The 18917-nt window shown below is 37.6% G+C and overlaps 1 protein-coding gene across 15 annotated transcripts in view; it reads left to right on the forward strand.

Annotated features, from left to right (window-relative positions):
• nedd4l (NEDD4 like E3 ubiquitin protein ligase) overlaps positions 1-18917 on the forward strand; it is a 316982-nt gene that overhangs the window by 248425 nt on the left and 49640 nt on the right. For 7 of the 15 annotated variants that reach the window (XM_052036646.1, XM_052036686.1, XM_052036700.1 and 4 more), the window contains 4 exons: positions 1055-1123; positions 5940-6074; positions 7789-7905; positions 10813-11010. In XM_052036646.1, the coding sequence (XP_051892606.1) occupies positions 1055-1123; positions 5940-6074; positions 7789-7905; positions 10813-11010 (519 nt within the window). The remainder of the gene's footprint in view (positions 1-1054; positions 1124-5939; positions 6075-7788; positions 7906-10812; positions 11011-18917) is intronic. The other 8 variants (XM_052036653.1, XM_052036709.1, XM_052036678.1 and 5 more) reach the window with 5 other exon arrangements.

Genomic DNA, 18917 nt, shown 5'->3' on the forward strand with positions numbered 1-18917 from the left:
GATTTAGTTGACTATATTTTAGGCTGCAGGTACCTGAATCCCTCAAGTGATATTCCTATCATTCCACCATGACTGCTGAGCAGCAGTTTATTTTTAATGATGTGTTCTATAAGTATTGAAGCCATCATTATTTTGTCACAAAACTGGTTTATATTTATTGTGAAATCTGGAGCAAAACCATTAACAATTAAACATGGTGCTCAAAAGAAACTTCCCATTACTTTTGTCTTAAACTGAATGATTCATAAAATGTGACAGTAGGGAATGAAATTGAAATTCACGGCTGGTTAACATTTTTGGTCAAAGGAAACATAAACTTTTTACATGAAGTCTCTGGTTTTGCAAAATTTTTTTGCTAACCTAAACAAAAACTACAGCTTCAGCACAAGTGTAGCATTAAGTAACTTCTCATGCTTTAAAATACCAGCTTCTACTCTGTAAGCCGAAGAGAAAAGAATAGACATCATAGAGTGCTTAAGCTGCTTGCTACTTTCAGGTTGACATTTCACCATCCTTTCTGTCACATATCTGATAACTTAAACAATTTCAGAAACTTAGCCACATAGTATTCTGTAGTAATTAATAATGACATCAGAGCTTTGGTAGGTTTATTTTTGTTAGTTCTTGTCTGCGCCCACTGAATTGTGGTGGCTTTGATGAGCTTTACATTACTTATGTTGGACCAGGTGGCACCACTCAAATTTCAGTTTGTCTTCTAACATTATATTAGCATCAAATATCCGTGAATATATTTTTAATAACTTTCCCGTGACTTTAATTGGAAAGTTGTCATTGTGCCACTGAGTTGAAAATTTCGGATATAGTGCTTATTTTGTCACTACAGTTACAAAATTGATATTGGTTTCAAAGTGCGATTTTCATTTTCAAATTTCTTCCTCCTTTTGGACTGCTTTCTTGAAATACTAAAATAATTCTTTAAATATTCAACGCATAGTAATCAACTCTTTTAACTCCTAGCCTTGAATTCATTCTATTTTTATTGCACCACAGAGTTTTATTTGGTAAAATTTTAAAATAGTGTATGGTTTATCAGCAGACCACCCAATCACGACGACCTCGCTCTTCAACTGTTACTGGCAGTGAACAACAAAATGAAGTCATGGTAATTTGTTCTGTATTGAAAATTTTTTTTAAAGTAATTTATTTATTAAAAAATTTAGTTAGAGTTTCACTGTATGGACCACTTTTGAAAATTAATTAGTTGCTTATCATCCCTTTACCTCAATTTGCCCTTCCATTTTTTTCTGACTACTTGGTACCTGTCACTTACAGTTGTGGTTTTGTGGGTCACTGGAAGTAAGCTGAATCGCAGTTAGTTACATCAAAAGTGAATCAATACTTCAAGACAGTATAATTCAATGGATCTTTATTAATGATATCAAATAGTTCTATAGGGGTTTGCTGCTGGAACAGAAACAATTCAAATTCAGCAATATAAAGGAAAAAAGCTTTAATCAAAGTTATCACTAAGTTTAAGAAAGCAGTCTCAAGATTCTGAGTTCATGTATTCTACAAATTGGTGATGTGAGGAAGAGACCATGACCAAACCAATGGATGTGAATGGTATCCATCCAGTCTCACTGGCCAGGAAAGGGAATTATAGTGTGATCTCCGCACAATTTGTTTGATACCCACCAATGTGCAGAACGGGACTTTGAACCTATCTGAGCTCTTGAGAGTTGAACTGAATGAACCAGATAAAAAGTGGAGCATAACTCGGAACTACATCCCCAGACAGACTCAGCTAAAAAAGTTTTGGATTCTGAGAACTTTGACATTTGTCAATGATGTTCTTCAAAATATTTTCAGTGTTTTCTACATGTAGGTTTTTAGGGGATTGACCTCAAATGCAGAGGTGATTGATGAAAAGGTTCTTCTAATAGGTTATCTGGTTAGATTATACATCTGGTTATGTTATATTCATTATTCCCAAGCATTGGTAATTAATGTAAACAACATGATGCTAAAGGAAGGAACATCATCTTTCAACACATTCAATTTTATTATGTAGAGCTCCATTATGAACTATACTCCTAATGGATGTACAAAATTTACAAGCAATTATTTTTTTCCACTTGGACTCAGATCTGTCCATGTCAGTGGGACTCTCTTATAAGAGTCTGCAGCTGCAAGAGTGGAAATATGGTTCAGGACAGAGTTATCAGAACTTAGACTTAACTCTTTATACCTTTCATTTTTGCTGATTTTTATTAAACTGTGGTTGTCAGGCCTGTAATATAATTACAGATGAAGAAATGGATCAGGATAATCTAAATGTATTCATCAGCAGCAGTAATTATCAGTAAAATCAGCTATTTTCCCTTCTTTAAAATTGTCCACATTTGACACTCCCTCATCTCATCTAAACCTGAACAACTGAGGTACATATTTCTAATTTAATCATGACTATTCTAACATACCAAAGTGTTAGGATGTTAGAAAATAAAGTTGACTGTCACCCATCTTTCTACCCTCCATAAATTTAAAATCATCCAAAACTCTGCTGCCCAACCCCTTACTTATACCTAGTCTCAATCACTCTTCACAGCTAAGTTTCCTGACCCATATAAGCTTCCACTTCAGCTACATCTCAATTATAAAAGTACTCATTGTTTTTGGGCTTCTCCATGTCCTTGCCTCGCTTTAACCCTGTGCTCCTCTCCAGCCTTGTATCCTCATAGTTATCTAATGATGTCATTCTGCAAGAATCCTATGTCCTGAACTACTCTTTATTGCCCTTTGGTATTGTGCAGGAAACTTTGATCCATTTGACATGGAAGTTGGAGGTTTTCTACTCCTCAGATAGCACAGCATATGAGTCATCCGAAATTACATGCACATTGTGTGAGATCAATGTGATGCCATTCCCTCGTGTTCAGCTTAAAAAATGTTAATAATTTCAGCTGAATCCTCATTTGCATCATACCCCATTTACTCGCTATAGAAACAGTTTTGTTTTTTTTAATAAAAAGGATTCCTATTCAATTGCAATTCAAGGCTGAACGTGCAGTAAGGCTTATCTCCACATTCTAGAGGCTTCCCATAGCTTCAGAATTAGTTTTCTCACTTCAGCTCAAGTCTATATTGTTTTATCTTGCGCAATAATCTAACTGCCGCAGATAAATGTACAACATCTAATTAGACATTTTCTGTAAACCACTTATTCCTGCTCACAGTGAAGGCACTAAATAAACAACTTCATATAGATTCCTCATATTACATTACCAAAAAGAAAGTTAAGCAAATTTCAGATTGAGTAAATACATTTTAGAACTAATGATTCCAAAGTTTCCAAATCCACTTATGTCCCTAAAAATTCCTGCTTTTATATTTAATAAATGTAAGGCACTATCCCCTAATACTGATTTTGCAATTTATTTTTAAAATAATAATCTAAATTCATCTTTTCATTTGACTCTTGCAGTATCTTAAATTCATCTCCAAGACCTCTTCGGGCAGAAAAACACCTTTTTTCCCCATCTATCCTCAAAGTTGGGACTTTGATAAGTAGTAAAGAAACCCAGAGATCCAATTTGCCAATTTCAATGATTAAGTATAGGCTGGATGCTATTTAACCATTCACTTTGTGAGAGGGTATGCTGTTCATTCATCTTTGATAAAAGCACTTTTTAATTTTTTTTAATTAAAAAGGAAAAACAAAGAAAATGTTCTCTTCAGGTACATAGTTTTAAATGGCAAACCACATTTTATTTTGTTTTCTTCATGATCTATATCAATTTGAAATTAATAAATTTTACAAATGAACTGTATTCATTGGTACTAAAAGATGATAACTGATGAGTCTCAGCCCTCTTTGCAGCTTTTTTTTACTTAAGAATTGTCAATAGAAGGTACTAAAATCAAGTGTTTCAATACAGGTTCTTTATCAGTGGTGGCAAAGATTAACTTTCCAGTTAAGTAGTGAAAAGGGGAAATGCCACATAAATAGCACTGATCTTCCTGAAATTTAGTTTCATGTGCATTTCTAAGAAAATGGTCATCAACTTCCTGCTCTTCAGCTGGACTCGTGTTTGTGAAATGTTTCTAACACTTCTTGTGCATTTCTAACAGGACAATGGAAAAAGCTTATTCACTGATTATCTCCTTATCCAAAATTATATCAAATTTATCTGACTTTCTTTCTATTTTAACAATATGTTCCTATGGTTAATGTTCTTCTGAACTTTTCTGTCTTGTTCATCTGATCACGGTTTTCTCCTTCCTACCAGTTTTCTCACTACTTCAAAATCTTAAAATTTTGCACTCTATATCATTCTAACTTATTTTTTCCTATGAACATGGCTGTGGAATTTGTTGCTGACTTAAAAGTTCACTTTATCATCAAATCCTTATGCCTTTTAAAAGTTAAGTTTGGTATTACCAAATCAATTCTCTGAGTTATCACAACTTTTTTTCCTACTCTCATCATCCTGGGTTGTTTCTTGATCTTTCAGCTATGTTTTGCACTTAATTCAAACGTTTTCACAAACAAAATTTGGGTTAACTCAGAAATCATTAATATTTCTAAACCTAGTTAAGAGTGGATTTAACAGAAGCATTCAAAATAGTAAGAGTATTGGGAAGGTTCATGGGAAGAAACATTCTTACTTAGCGAAGGCTGATATCCAGAGAACATCAATTTAAGGTAAACAACAAAAGTTGGGGTTTGCGGGAGGGGAGGAGGGATATTAGAAATATTTTTACACACAGCTTTTATGATTCACAGTGCTCTGTCTAAAGGTGCTGGAGGTTGACTCAACAGCATGTTTCAAAAGAAAATTGAATATATTTTTGAAAAAAAGTAACACAGGAAAAGGGAATGAATTTGATTTTTCACAGCTCGCACAGTCTCAATGGGCTGAGTGGTTCTGTCTGTGCCACCATGTTTCACATGAATATAAAAGTGTTAACAGCAATAATAACTTGCAGTTTTGATGCCATGACCAGCATCTTCTCCTTCAGCTGAGTTAATCAAAGCAAATTAAATGGTTATTAATCTCATTTTTGTTTTATAAACTTATGTGTAAACTGGCTGTCCTGGTTGCTTTTCTGACAAAAGTACCTGCATTGCCAACCTATTGTAAGATGAAAAATAATAAAATTTTACCTTTATTTTTTGGCGACTTTGAAAATTGTGAAAGGTTGGTAAATGTGTGCAGCGGTACATATGAGCACATTCAAATGGAGATTGCAATTATTCATAGAAAGGTTTCCCTTCTAAAATCTGTACAATAGGTTGGGTAGTGCATTTTTCTTTGCCGAATTTCAAACTGACAGATAGTCTCAAAGAGGTGGAATACACGAGAAACTTTATCAAAATTATTCTATGCTAACTAGACACACCTTAACGCTACTTTAAAGCTATTATTTTAGACTGTATGATTGAGAAAAATCCCAAATGCCGGAAATCTAAGCTAATAAAAATTTAAGCAGTAATTATACATATTGTTTTGACATCTCACATCTACTCTAGCTTTTAGAAAGCGATCTACTTAGTCCCATTCCCCTGTACTTTATTAGTATCCTGTCAGTTTTTTGTATTTTTCAAATGACTATTGATTTGTTTGGCAGTTAATTTTAGAAAGAGATTTTGTACTATCCAGTGTGATCATCAATCAAAGGAAGCAAATTCAGGAAACTAAGTTCTCTTGCATAATACTTTAATAATAAATTAGGAGAAACTCAAAAGTCAGGAAATATGATGGAAGTAAATGGATAAAATGAAGAGTTTAATTCTTAACATAGCATTATTCAAAATTAAAAAATACGTTTTACTTGGGATCTATAAAGAGATGCATGTCAGCTTTGGTTTTGGGAGTATATACAAAATGCTATTAATTGACTGTCAATCAACTCTGAATAGGTAAGCATACACTTTAAGCTTGCATATTAACTTAAATTCAATCATCTTGCACAAGCAGTCATCTACAGCCTACATGCTCACAACACCTGGCTTGCCACCAGGATGGGAAGAGCGGAAAGATGCAAAGGGACGTTCCTATTATGTAAATCATAACAACCGAACTACTACTTGGACACGCCCAATTGTGCAGGTACGAAGACTGTCCTACCACTCTACAGAACAATGCCCCCACCTTTGCCCCACAGAATAACATGCCTTCTTTTTACCCAGAACTTTTCTGCTACCTCAGCCAGACGTACTTTGGAAGTTAATTTTCTAATCTATTATATTTGTGATGTCAATAATTGTCTTGTATTAAAATAGGTGCCTTTACACATTAGTAATGTGGATAATACCATCTATGAGCATATATCCATTCAGAACAGGATGCACAGAACCAGTGTGCTTTGCACAATGTCTGTAACCAATACCTTTCCATCTAAAACATCAAGTAAATTGTTCTATTTTAGGTAATTTCAAAAATTTGAAACAAAATCTTCCAAGAGGAGAAACTGAAATTCTTTAGTTTTGGTTTGTTTCTGTTGGCTTAACCCTCTGGTTTAACCATATTTCTTGCATGTTAGTCTATGGATGGTCATGGAAGGTAACACTTAAAGATGTGTTGCTCACTGATCAATTTGGTTATGAGAAGTGTAACAAATAAATAGAATCTTCAGATGACCTAAAGTAATTTTCATCTGTTGAATGCGAAATCACAGAATAAGTTATTAATGTAATCACTTGGAAAATATTATGCCCTGCTTGCTGTTCATAATTTACAATCTGGAACAGGTAAGGTATCTTTATTAGTCACATGTACATCGAAACACACAGTGAAATGCATCTTTTGCGTAGAGTGTTCTGGGGGCAGCCCGCAAGTGTCACCACGCTTCCGGTGCCAACATAGCATGCCCACAACTTCCTAACCCGTACGTCTTTGGAATGCAAAAAGATCTATTTTCAGATAATTTTGTCTTTTGGATCCCTCAACTTTGCTTTTAATAGAAATAAGCAGAAAAGTGTTCAACTGCTTCATTACAAACAGTTTTATTCACCACCTTTGTGTGATAATATGATTTTCAGTGGTCATTTATGGAATCCTATTTGCTCTACTAAATTTTCTGCTCTACCCTGCTAATATTGCTTGTCATGATCAAAATCTCACACCCTACAACATCGTCCAGACACATTTACTGCATAGACTGCAGCAATATCAAGAGTAATGAGAAGTGGGGAATAATGCATGTGTGCAATGCCTAAACCCAACAATTTTTTTTCTGAAGTGTGGGGCAGGCATGGTAGTGTAGCAGTTAGCGTAACGCTTTACAGTGCCAGTGCCCGGTTCAACTCTGGCTGCAGTCTGTAAGGAGTTTGTACGTTCTCCTCGTGTCTGCATGGGTTTCCTCCAGGTGCTCCGGTTTCCTCCCACATTCCAAAGACGTACAGGTTAGGAAGTTGCGGGCATGCTACGTTGGCGCCGGAAGCATGGCGACACTTGTGGGCTGCCCCCAGAACACACTACGCAAAAGATGCATTTAACTGTGTGTTTCAATGTACATGTGACTAATAAAGATATCTTAAGTTATCTTAAATATCCATAAGTTTAATCCTGGTAATGTGAATGAAATAAATTGTGAATCTACTGAAATCTGAATTCTTGACTTTTAAAAATTTAAGCCAGCAAGTTATCAGAAAAAAATTCATTTGTTCTATTAAATTGATGCATGTTATATATCTGAACTGTATGTAATTTCCAAGTTTTGACTTGTAAATGATACATTAGCATTTATGATAGTGCTTTAACCTAAACATCAATACCAGTCTTCCTGAGCCAAATGCTAACTCCTTCTTCTTCGTACTACCAGCATGCAGACGATGGTGCATCAGCTACTACAGCCAGCAACAGCCTTTTAAGCGAGCCTCAGATAAGGCGGCCTCGCAGTCTCAGCTCACCCACTGTAACCTTATCAACCCCGATGGAGGTGAGAGTTGAGCGTCTTCCACTTCCTCCAAGACTCTCAATCACCTTAACATTTCATTGTTTCATTTCTTCTTTCACTACCTATTTTCTTCAGCTAATACAGCCTTTCATTCAACTGTTTATCCCAGCTAACCCACTTTCAATTCTTTACCTATAGCAATGATTATCTTCCTTCCTTTGTAAAACAGCTCTTGCATGAACTATCTGTCACAATGAAAGCTTTTCTGATCTTCAGTTAATGAATATGGCCAGTGAACTGTGCCTATGTTGTATATAGTAGTTATACATAATACTAATATTCCTATGTCAACTATAAATTGTCTGATTGTATAGTTGTAATTTGGTTTTTGGGTTTCAGGCATCTGATATCACTAACAATGTATATCCTTGGTCAATTATGACATTGCTTTATCTTGAATGATATTGTCTGCTTTAGTATAAATATTTTTTGTAAGCAGGGGAAGGCAGCACCATACTGTACACAAAGTTCTGTGAAAGCATAAGACAGATTAACACATTTCTTTTTGTTTTAACAGGAATAACATTTTTAGTATAATGCAGGACTTAACAAAAAAACTTCCTCAGTCCTAAACCTGAAACCATAATATATGGAGTAGGTTTGCACCACCTTTATTTAATGGGATTGAATTAATATGATTTTTTTAATTCTAAAACTGCTCATGTTGCCACAAGCAGTGACCTAGCACTCACTATAAAGAGATATTTTGTAACAACTGTATTCAAGAAATTGTCAGCACAGATGTGCTGCAGATGTGAAACAAAAATGACCAATTTCTAAAACACAGTTATCACATTCAGTAGTAATGGGAAATTCAGATGTTATACAAGGATGAGATGAGATTTAATCTCCACCCAGTTAACTCTATTGTCTTCCCTTTCCAGCTGGTGTGTACTAGACAGTTGTACCATAGGAAAATTGAACAGAAGACTTATTTGTTTATTCAGAATTACATTTATCATCTACCATCCATCAAAGGTGGCCACATAGAGGAGCGAGGGTTCTCTCTGTGTGGAACTTAACTGAGTGTTACCTCTGAAGTGGCCAATTCCTTTGAAACTCATGCCTATAAATTCTATTACTTAATGCAACACTTATGTGATGAAGTGTGTGACTTGAAAGAAAAGCAATATCATAAACATGATTGAACACTTCATCTTTCAAATGGACCATCAAATTACTTATGGGTACTCCATGGATTTGGTATGGTACCTCATGGAAGCATCCAGACTTGCCCAGTAGTGTCCAGTGGCATGGAACACACATTTGAAAGCCATTGCCACAAAATTAATTTGTGTGACCATGGCTCAAGGTGTAGACCATTTGCATACCCAGCAAATCCTGACTTTTCCTAATAGCCTTGCAAAATATTTTATACTTACCCAGCTTTAGAACACTACAAATAAACCTTCCTCTGGCAATGCCTTCCAGAATCTAATCAACTTGCTAAGTTGAGAATTTTTTTTTATATCATCTTTTGGTTTTTTTATCAGTCACTTTTTTAAAGCCAATTTAGGGATTAGCAGTAAATGGTGGCTTTGCTAATGACATCCATATCCTATAAATGAATAAAACGATACATCATGTTGCAAATTTTCAGTCCCATTTTTGTTATTAACATTTTAGCTGTCAATATTCCGTGAAGAAATTTATCAATTAGAAAATGAGATGAAGACCAATGAAAACAGCATTTTCTGAAGGGCCAATCACAAAGCCTATTAATTTTTTTAATAAGTGAATTAAATGATATGCAACTATTTTAATTATTTTCCCATAATCACAACCTTTAAACAAAACTTTACATAATCAAGACAACTCAGTGACATGACACAGATCATTATCTGAATCACTTTTATGTCTTATTGCACATTTTATTATTTATACATTTATTACTTTTACCTGAAGGTCCCTGCTTTTTCCAAAAAAAACAGGGATAGCATGAATAGATTTACTGAGTGTGGCTATCTTGGATCTCATAGTTGATGCATGTGTGAATGGAAGCTCAGCTGCAGCAGCCTCTTCATCAGCTCTAGATGAGAAAATCATTTCAAGTTGTTTTCATTGTTAACGATAGTAATTTGTTTGGAAAGAAATTTTGATTATGATTCTTGAGTTAAAACCGTTAAAATGTTTTATATACAGGACGTAACCATTCTAGATTTTAAACCCTAAAATTTTTTTTGGGAACTTTTGAATCATTGCTTTGGATGCATTTGTACCAATCAATGACTAGACCTCCTAATATGAATCCCAAGTACTTTTTTTGGCAAGGGGATTAGCTGGAAAGAAAGATATTGTCGCTACCTGCAGATGCATTTTTGTTGCACTGAAAATATCTGAATGGTTTCAAAATTCAAAGCCACCATCTTGGATTGTGGGACTGCAAATGTATGCTAGTAAAAACAAGACTGTTTCTGTGATTTTAAATGGTACAATAAGTTTGTGACTTTCATTTTTTCCCCAGTCATTGCTGGAAATTGATCTTATCAGAATTCTGGACGTTATAGATTCGATATTGCTTGCACATGGTTTCAGCTATTAGGTGGTCGTGTGCATTTGAAACCCCTGCAGACTTTGGAGTAAAACTTGATGATTAATAGGTAAAGAGAAGTCTTTGGTGCACTCTGTGGGTATACAGCAGAAGGTGTGTGTGTGATAAATAAATGAGGATGAGAATGAGTTTACTTTGATGTTTGAATAGGATTTACATAAATATGCTGGTTGGTCCTTCTCATCTGTATTTATGCTCCAGGTGGGCTGAAGTTGCTGAATGGTTCGTGAAGTGAGATACTCTTAATTGAGGATTCATGCAGGAAATACAATAATTAAAAGAGCCAAACCCCCGTCCATATAAATAGTTTGGATATATGATTGTTTATATTTTTTCAGGGTGCTAAAGATCCCCCTCTGCACAGAGCTGTAAAGGACACTTTGTCTACTCCTCACTCTCCTCAGCTTTCGCCTTATAATTCACCAAAGGCACAACATAAGGTTGCGCAGAGTTTCCTGCCTCCTGGTTGGGAAATGCGCATAGCTCCAAATGGTCGGCCTTTCTTCATCGATCACAATAGTAGAACAACAACATGGGTAAGTCCTGACCTCTAGCCAAAAATGTATTTCTTCCTAGCTTTTGTAGAGCAATAGTTAAATTTGGGATTTTGAGGCCAAGGATCCTGACATTATTTGCATCTATTACATGAGTCATGTTATGAAGTGGTTGTGTGAATGAAGTGTTTTTTTGGATTTTTCACTGGAAAGATTGTTCATATTCATTGATCCCTGACCCTGTCTGGGAAGTGGGATATGCTCATTTATTACGCAAAAAAGCAAGTAATTAGATGGAGACCATCATGAACAGTAATCAGCAGATGTTATTAAATATTTAAGAACAATTAGAATTAATTGATTCTTGTAAAAGTGTCTTTGCCATTGACGAGAAAAAGAACATTATGTTTATGTTGCCATCTTGCACAACAGTTTCTGAAATATAATTGTGCAAATTCTGCATGACTTGCACTCAGCCTTCTAAGTATACATAAGGAAATAACAAATAGCAGCAGAAGCAGGCCATTTAACTCTTCATGCCTGCTGCACTATTTATTAAGATCATCATTGATCTTTCACTTAAGCAGCATTTTCTTGAATTAACCCTATACCTAGAGTCATAGGTACAGCATGGAAACAGGCCCCTCAGCCTACTGAATCCATGCCAACCATCAACCACCCTTTTTTAAATTAACTCTACCCTATCCCAATTTTTTATTCTTCCCCACACTCCCATCGACCCCTCCCTAAATTCTACCACTCATATATACACTAGGGACAATTTACAGTGGCCAATTAACCCATCAACATGGACATTTTTGGGATATGGGAGGAAACTAGAGCATCTGGAGGAAACCCATGAGGTCACAGGGAGAATGTACAAACTCAACACACACAGCTTTACAGATCAGGATTGAATCTGGGTCACTGGAGCTGTGACCTAGGCTGAAACCTCTTGATTTCCTTAATAGCCAAAAATCTGTCAATCTCTGTTTTGAATACACTCAGCAACTGAGCATCTACAGCCCCCTTAAGTAGAGAATTCCAAAGATTCAGCACCTTCTGGGTGGGGGAGAAAAATTTTGATCTCAGTCCTGAATGGCTGATCCAATATTTTAAGATTGCATTCACTGGTTCTGGACACCGCAGCTCTGGGAAGCGTACTTGCCTCAAGCCCAGTGAGGTTGCATCCAGAGATTATAACCTCAGTCTATTTAATCCTCATCAGAGGGAAAGCCCCATGCCAGGAATAAATCTGGTGAACCTTCATTGTGGTACCTTTATTGCAAGATGGGGAGACCAAATCTGAAACTGTATTTCAGGTGCAATGTGTTACGTACCGGCAACAATAGAAACACAACGAGCCATGTATAAATGTTAGAATCTATTTATTAATAACTACTTGTAATAATAAGAGAAATAAAAATGTTAAATATCAGACATTGACCCCAAAATAAACCCGAAGTGTGTGTGTGTGACAAGTTCCCAAACCCCACGTCTAGGAATAGTTCTCAAAGTTCAGTTCAGCAAGTCACGGAGTAGAACGATGAGCAAAGCCTTCTGAAAACCACAGTAGAATGTAGAGAGAAGGAGTTTATGAAATCCACAAGTTCCACAATGGAACAATACGATGCCTCAATCACCGAAGATCTCCATTGCTTTGTTCTGAAATATCTGCCACACCAAGGGCATTCGATACGTGGCCGCCCACAGATATACCTGCTTTCCAGTACAGGTTAACGACAAAGTGGACTCCACAGATTGCTCCAAAAATCTATACATGGATTGCATAGTGACAGTCACAACTATTGTGCTTCACTCATAGATACAGAGACTGGCAGTCAGTGCTACTCTCCCTCTCTCTCTCTCTCTCTCTCTCTCTCTCTCTCTCTCTGCAACTGCCAGTACTCTCCAGTTATAGTCATTTTTTTTCACTCGCAGTGGTCAGATAAAGCCACACACACTACCATTCAGGCATCTTAAAGGGACACTCATCAAGTAGCAACCTGGGCTCAAAACAAATGGCACTAGGAACTTGTATGTACAGTATGTAATTTCTGTAAGATATCTTGACAGTTGTATTCAAATCCTCTTACAATAAAGGCCATTATGTAGTTGCCTTCCTAATTGTTATCTGTACCTGTGCATTGTACTTTGTGTTCAAGGACGCAGAGTCCCTTCTTTACACCAACAACTTTCAGTATTTTACCATTTTTTAAATAAAAGCTCTTCCTTTCCTTTTTTTCCATGGAAGTAATGGACCTCATATTTTTCCACATTATATTACATCTGCACTGTCCCCAGCCATTCATTTAGCTTGTCTAGATCCCATGAAACCTCTCGACAGCCTCCTCATGGCCCACGCTGCCATCTGGTTTGGTACCATCAACAGACTAGGATATTTTACACTTAGTTCTCCCAATCCAAATCACTGACCAATAGGCCTCAATTCTAATCCCTGAAACACCCCACTAAGTCACAGCCTCCCAACCTATAAATGATCTGTTTATTCCTACTTTTTGTTTTGTGTTTGTAGTGCTGATGGTAGAGTTTTCTACATTGCTGACTTTTCATCTTGCATTCATATTTGACAGTGTGACCATGTTGTGCAAAGATTTCAAACTTTCTTTAAATATGAACGTTTGAATTTTGAACTCATTTAAACAAAATATGCATAACAAAGACTGACCAGAAGCATGTGCAGAATTAAAGTATACCAGCCTTCCAAATGATATATACACTTGTCCTTAAAGTTATGGGGCAAATGAATGTGTGCATTTCCATTTTCTTGGGTGATACTGTTTTGGATGATTATTGATGGTGGATTGCCTGGGGAATTGGTGGGGTCGGGGTGGGGGTGGCAGGTGACAACTGTGCTTCTGCTGCGCGTCCCCTTGTGTACTCCTTGCCACGAGCTTTTGTCATCTCAATATCATCAGTGAACTGGGCAGCTGAGCTTCTATTAAATTAAGATCTAGAAATGTTTCTTTGATTACATCCTCGATAATTTTTGAGTGTGTGATTTCTCGAACATTTTCTGGCCAGATGCTGCAGCTGTTGGTGACATCTTGTTATTAGTGTGAGTTCAAAATTTACATGTATTCTATGCCATTTTTCATCTTTATATTGATTGTTAAATGATTTCTGGATGGTGTTTACTTTGAGTAATGTGCATATTTACATACATAATAGCATCATGATTATGGTGGCTAAATCCAGTCATAGGTTTCATGAATGATAATGAGGCAAGAAGGCATGGAAATTTAACAATAGATAATCTCATCAGAAGTGGAATTTGGGCCATAAGTTGATTTAAAAAATAACCAAGTAAAACAACATAGAGTGATAGTGGAGGGTTGTTTTACAGATTGGAGGCCTGTGACCAGCGGTGCACCACAGGGATCAGAGGTGGGTCCACTGTTGTTTGTCTTCTATATTAATGATTTGAATGCGAATGCAGTTGGCATGGTTAGTAAGCTTGCAGATGGCACTGAAATTGGTGGTATAGTGGACAGTGAAGGGGCTTATTTAAGGTTACAATGGGATTTAGATCAACTGAGGAAGTGGGCCAAAGAATGGCAGATGGAATTTAACTCACACAAGTGCAAGGTGTTGCACTTTGGTAAGTTAAACCAGGACAGGACTTGCACAGTAAATGGCAGGGTCCTAGAGAGTGTTGTAGAACAGAGAGACTTAGGATTACGGGCACCTAGTTGCCTGAAAGTGGGGACACAGGTAGACAGGGTGGTTAAGAAGGTGTTTGGCATTCTTCATTGTTCAGGGCAGTAAGTACAAAGTTGGGATGTCATGTTATAACTGAACAAGTCATTGGTGAGACAACACTTGGAGTACTGTGTGCAGTTCTGGATACCCAGCTAATTTTTGTTGAGGAAGTGACAAAGGTGATTGATGAGGGTAGGGTAGTGGATGTTGTCTACATGGATTTTAGTAAGGCATTTGACAAGGTCCGTCATGGTAAGCTGATCCAGAAGACTAAGATGCATGGGATCCATGGTGACTTGGGTGGTAGTTTGGAGTCAGAATTGGTTTGCCCATAGAAGACAGTGAGCATTATTCTGACTGGAGGTCCATATTCCGTGGGATCGGTGCTAGGGCTTCTGTTGTTTGTGATGTATACATATAAATGACTTGGATGAAAATGTAGATGGGTGGGTTAGTAAGTTTGCAGATGACGCAAAGATTGGTAGAGCTGTGGACAGTGTAGAGGGCTGTCAAAGGATACAGCAGAATATAGATCAGTTACAGATATGGGTGGAGAAATTGCAGATGGTGTTTAATCTGAGTAAGTGTGAAATGTTGCACTTTTGGAGGTCAAATATAAAGGGAAAGTATACAATTAATGGCAAGACCTTCAACAGTATCGATGTACAGAAGGATCTTGGGGTCCAAATAAATAACTCCCTGAAAGCGGCCACAGCAAGTAGGGTAGTAAAGAAGGTGTATGGCATGCTTGCCTTTGTTGGCCAGGGCATTGAGTATTAGAGTAAGAAAGTCATGTTGCAGCAAAGTAAAACTTTGTTGGACTGCTATTGGAGTACTGTGTGCAATTCTGATCACCCCATTGTAGAAAGGATGTGATGGCCTTGGAAAGGATGCAGAAAAGCTTTACCAGGATGCTGCCTGGATTAGAGGGTATGAGCTATAAGGAGAGGTTGGACAATCTTGGGTTGTTTTCTCTGAAGAGTCGGAGGCTGAGGGAAGACCTGACAGAAGTTTATGAAATTATGAGAGGCATAAATAGGGTAGGCAGTCAGAATCTTTTTCCCTGAATAGAAACATGCATTTAAGGTGAGAGGGGGAAAGTTTAAAGGAATTATGCAGGCAGGTTTTTTTTTTACACAGAGTGGTAGGTGCTAGAATGAACTACCAGGGGGAGTGGTGGAAGCATTTAAGAGAATGTTAGATAGACACATGAATATGGAAGGAATGGAGAGAATGCATCATATACAGGCAGAAAAGATTAGTTTAATTCAACATCATGGGCCAAAGGGCCTGTTCCTGTGCTGTACTGTTCTATGTTCTTGTGTTCTATAGGAAGGATGTCATAGGATGCCATAGCTGGAAAAGGTGCAGAAAAGATTCATGAGGATGTTACCAGGATTGGAGGGCCTGAGTTAAAAGGAGACTGGATAGGCTGGGACTTTTTTCCCAGGAGAGTGGCAGGCCACGGGGTGACCTTACAGAGGTATATAAAATCATAATGGGCATAAATGTGAATGGTCACAGTCTTTTTCCCAGGATAGGGGAGTCTAAAACTAGAGGGCATAGATTTAAATGAGAGGGCAATGATTTAAAAGGGACCTGAGGGGCAGCTTTTTCACAAAGAAGGTGGTGGGTATATGGAATGAGCTGCCAGAGGAAGCTGTAGAGGCAGGTACAATTACAACATTTAAAAGCCATTCATACAGGTACATTGATAAGAAAGGTTAGGAAGGACACGGGCCAAACGCAGGAAAGTGGGACTAGCTCAGGTAGGCAACTAGGTCAGAATGGACGGGTTGAGTTGAAGAGCCTGATTCTATGCTGTATAGCTCTGTGATGCTATTACAGGTTCCGTTGCTAAAGGATGATTTCAGTTTACCAGTACTACATTGGAAACGGCAAAGCCAAAAAACGCGCATGCTGAAAATCTGAAGCAAGAACAAAAAATGCTGGAAATATTCAACAGATCAGGCAACATCAGTGGAGGCAGAAACTGAGTTAATATTTCAGGTGGATTTATCAGAACGGTAAAAGTTTAATCTGCAGAGTAGGAGGGTGGAGACCAAGAGAGACTGAATGGCACAAATGGTATTAGCGCCAGTTGAAAGAGGGTGATTGAAGTTTTGTTAATTGCAATTGATCTGACTAGAAGAGATTTAAATTGAGGAATAAAACTGTAGAGAGGGGAGGGAAAGATAATGATGGAACAGTTGATAAACTGTGGTTGCTAGAAATCTGAAGTAAAGGAAAGTGCTGGAAACAGCTATCAGGTCAGGCAAGACCTATCGAGAGAGAAAACATTATATAAGTTGATGACCTTTCATCAGAACTGACGAGTTCTGACACAAATGTGAAAGGATAGTTATTGGAAATTGTTAAATTCACTGTTGAATTCTGAGTGCTGTGACATGTATAGTTAGAAGAAGAAGCTGACCAATCCTTTCCACCACCACCACCCTCTGTCACTTAACTGAGCCTGTTCTCACATTGAACAGCTTTTCCTTTAATTTCATCACTTCGTATCCAAAGTGTAGCTCTGGGAACCTGTCCAGGTCCAAGCTAAGCCTTTCTCCTTGTGGGATACCTAGAGCAATCTCATTCCTACTTCGGCCTTCCCCAACTTATTTTTTTCTCTATTCTATTGGTGCTCCTATCTGCTCTCATACTGGACTCAAACCTTTGCTGCCATTTCCCATTCTGTTCTCACTTTCACATGGTCTATTTTTGACTCTTCCCTTCTCCTTTTCGACTCCTCCACTTCTGTCTCGGGGATAGGTTAATGATCAGTATTCACTGCAAGCCCACAGCTCTCTTGACTACACCTTCCACCCTCCATTCCATTCTCCCAACTTCTGAAACAACACTTTCCATGTCCAGTGTTTCTGAGGTATCTTCCAATTTCATTGTGTGGTTTCCTCATCAGCCATACTTGTTCCATTTCCTGCTCTCACCCATCTCTTCCCACCCAGAGCAAAATAAATGTTCTCCCTTATCCTCATTTTCCAGCCCACCAGCCTTCACATTCATTGGATCATGTCCATAATTTCCATTACCTTTATTATGATGCCATCACCACTCAGAGCTTCCCTTCCCCTACACTCAGCATTCAGAAGGGACTGTCTCCTCTGCAAGTCCACAGTTCAGTCTTCCATCTCCAAGATGTACTCCCCTCTCATTATACCATCCCATGCAACTGGAAGAGATCTGTTGTGTGGGATGGTATAATGACTTGACCTTTTACCTCTTCCCCTTGCCACAATCCACTAACAAATACTCCATCCCGACAAAGCAGCAACTCGCTTGTACTTCTAATTTAGTGAGATGTATTTGGTGCTCACTATGAGGCCTCTACATTGGAGTGATAATCACATTCAGCTGATTATCCTTGTTAATATCCACCATCTTCAAAGTGATACCACCACTGCAGCAGTCATTCATATCTCACAGGTCCAGCAGAGCATTGATAGGGTAAATGACAAGAAGAGGTTTCCCCTGATGGGGGCTATTGGAACTAAAGCAGGCATAGTTTCAGAATAAAAGATTGCCCAATTCAGATGGAAATGAGAATGTATTTCTTCTCTAAGGGTTGTGAATCTTTAGCATTCTCTACCCAGGGGAATTGCAGAGAGGAAGTGATTGAATATGACAGGCAGACATTTTAAATTGCAAAAAGGAGCCAAAAGGAATAGGGAAACTAAAGGAAAGTGGTGTTGAGGTCAAGATTGGATCAACCATGATCTTACTAAGTGGCAGAGCAGGCTGGAGGAGCCGATTGGCTGACTTCCTGCTCCTGTTTCTTATGCAAGTTGTCATCTATGTTAAAGAATATGTGCTGGGTAGAAGTTGAAAAAGCTTGGCCATTTTGGACGGAAGTTTTTATTGTCATTAAATAATTACTTAATGTTCTTTGGATAATAAATGATTACATTAATATATTTAGTTCCGCTGAGTATAGACCTGGTGAAGTAGTGTAAAGTTTGAATGTAGGAAGTCTCACAGTCTGTTTACAATTAAATACATAATTCAGATGGAGGCAATATTAAGGAATGAAGTGCAAAAGATGTATGCCAGTGAATGTGTAATAGAAATAGTGAATGATGAAAAATGTTGGCCTTCCAGATTGCTCAGATGGAGACTAATTTCTCAGTCACGTTTTGTCATAGAGCATGGAAACTGGCCCTTTGATCCAGTTAGCCTGTACCAACCATCAACCACACATTTGCATT

This window comes from Pristis pectinata, chromosome 2 (assembly GCF_009764475.1).
Source record: "Pristis pectinata isolate sPriPec2 chromosome 2, sPriPec2.1.pri, whole genome shotgun sequence".
Taxonomy (NCBI): Eukaryota; Metazoa; Chordata; class Chondrichthyes; order Rhinopristiformes; family Pristidae; genus Pristis; species Pristis pectinata.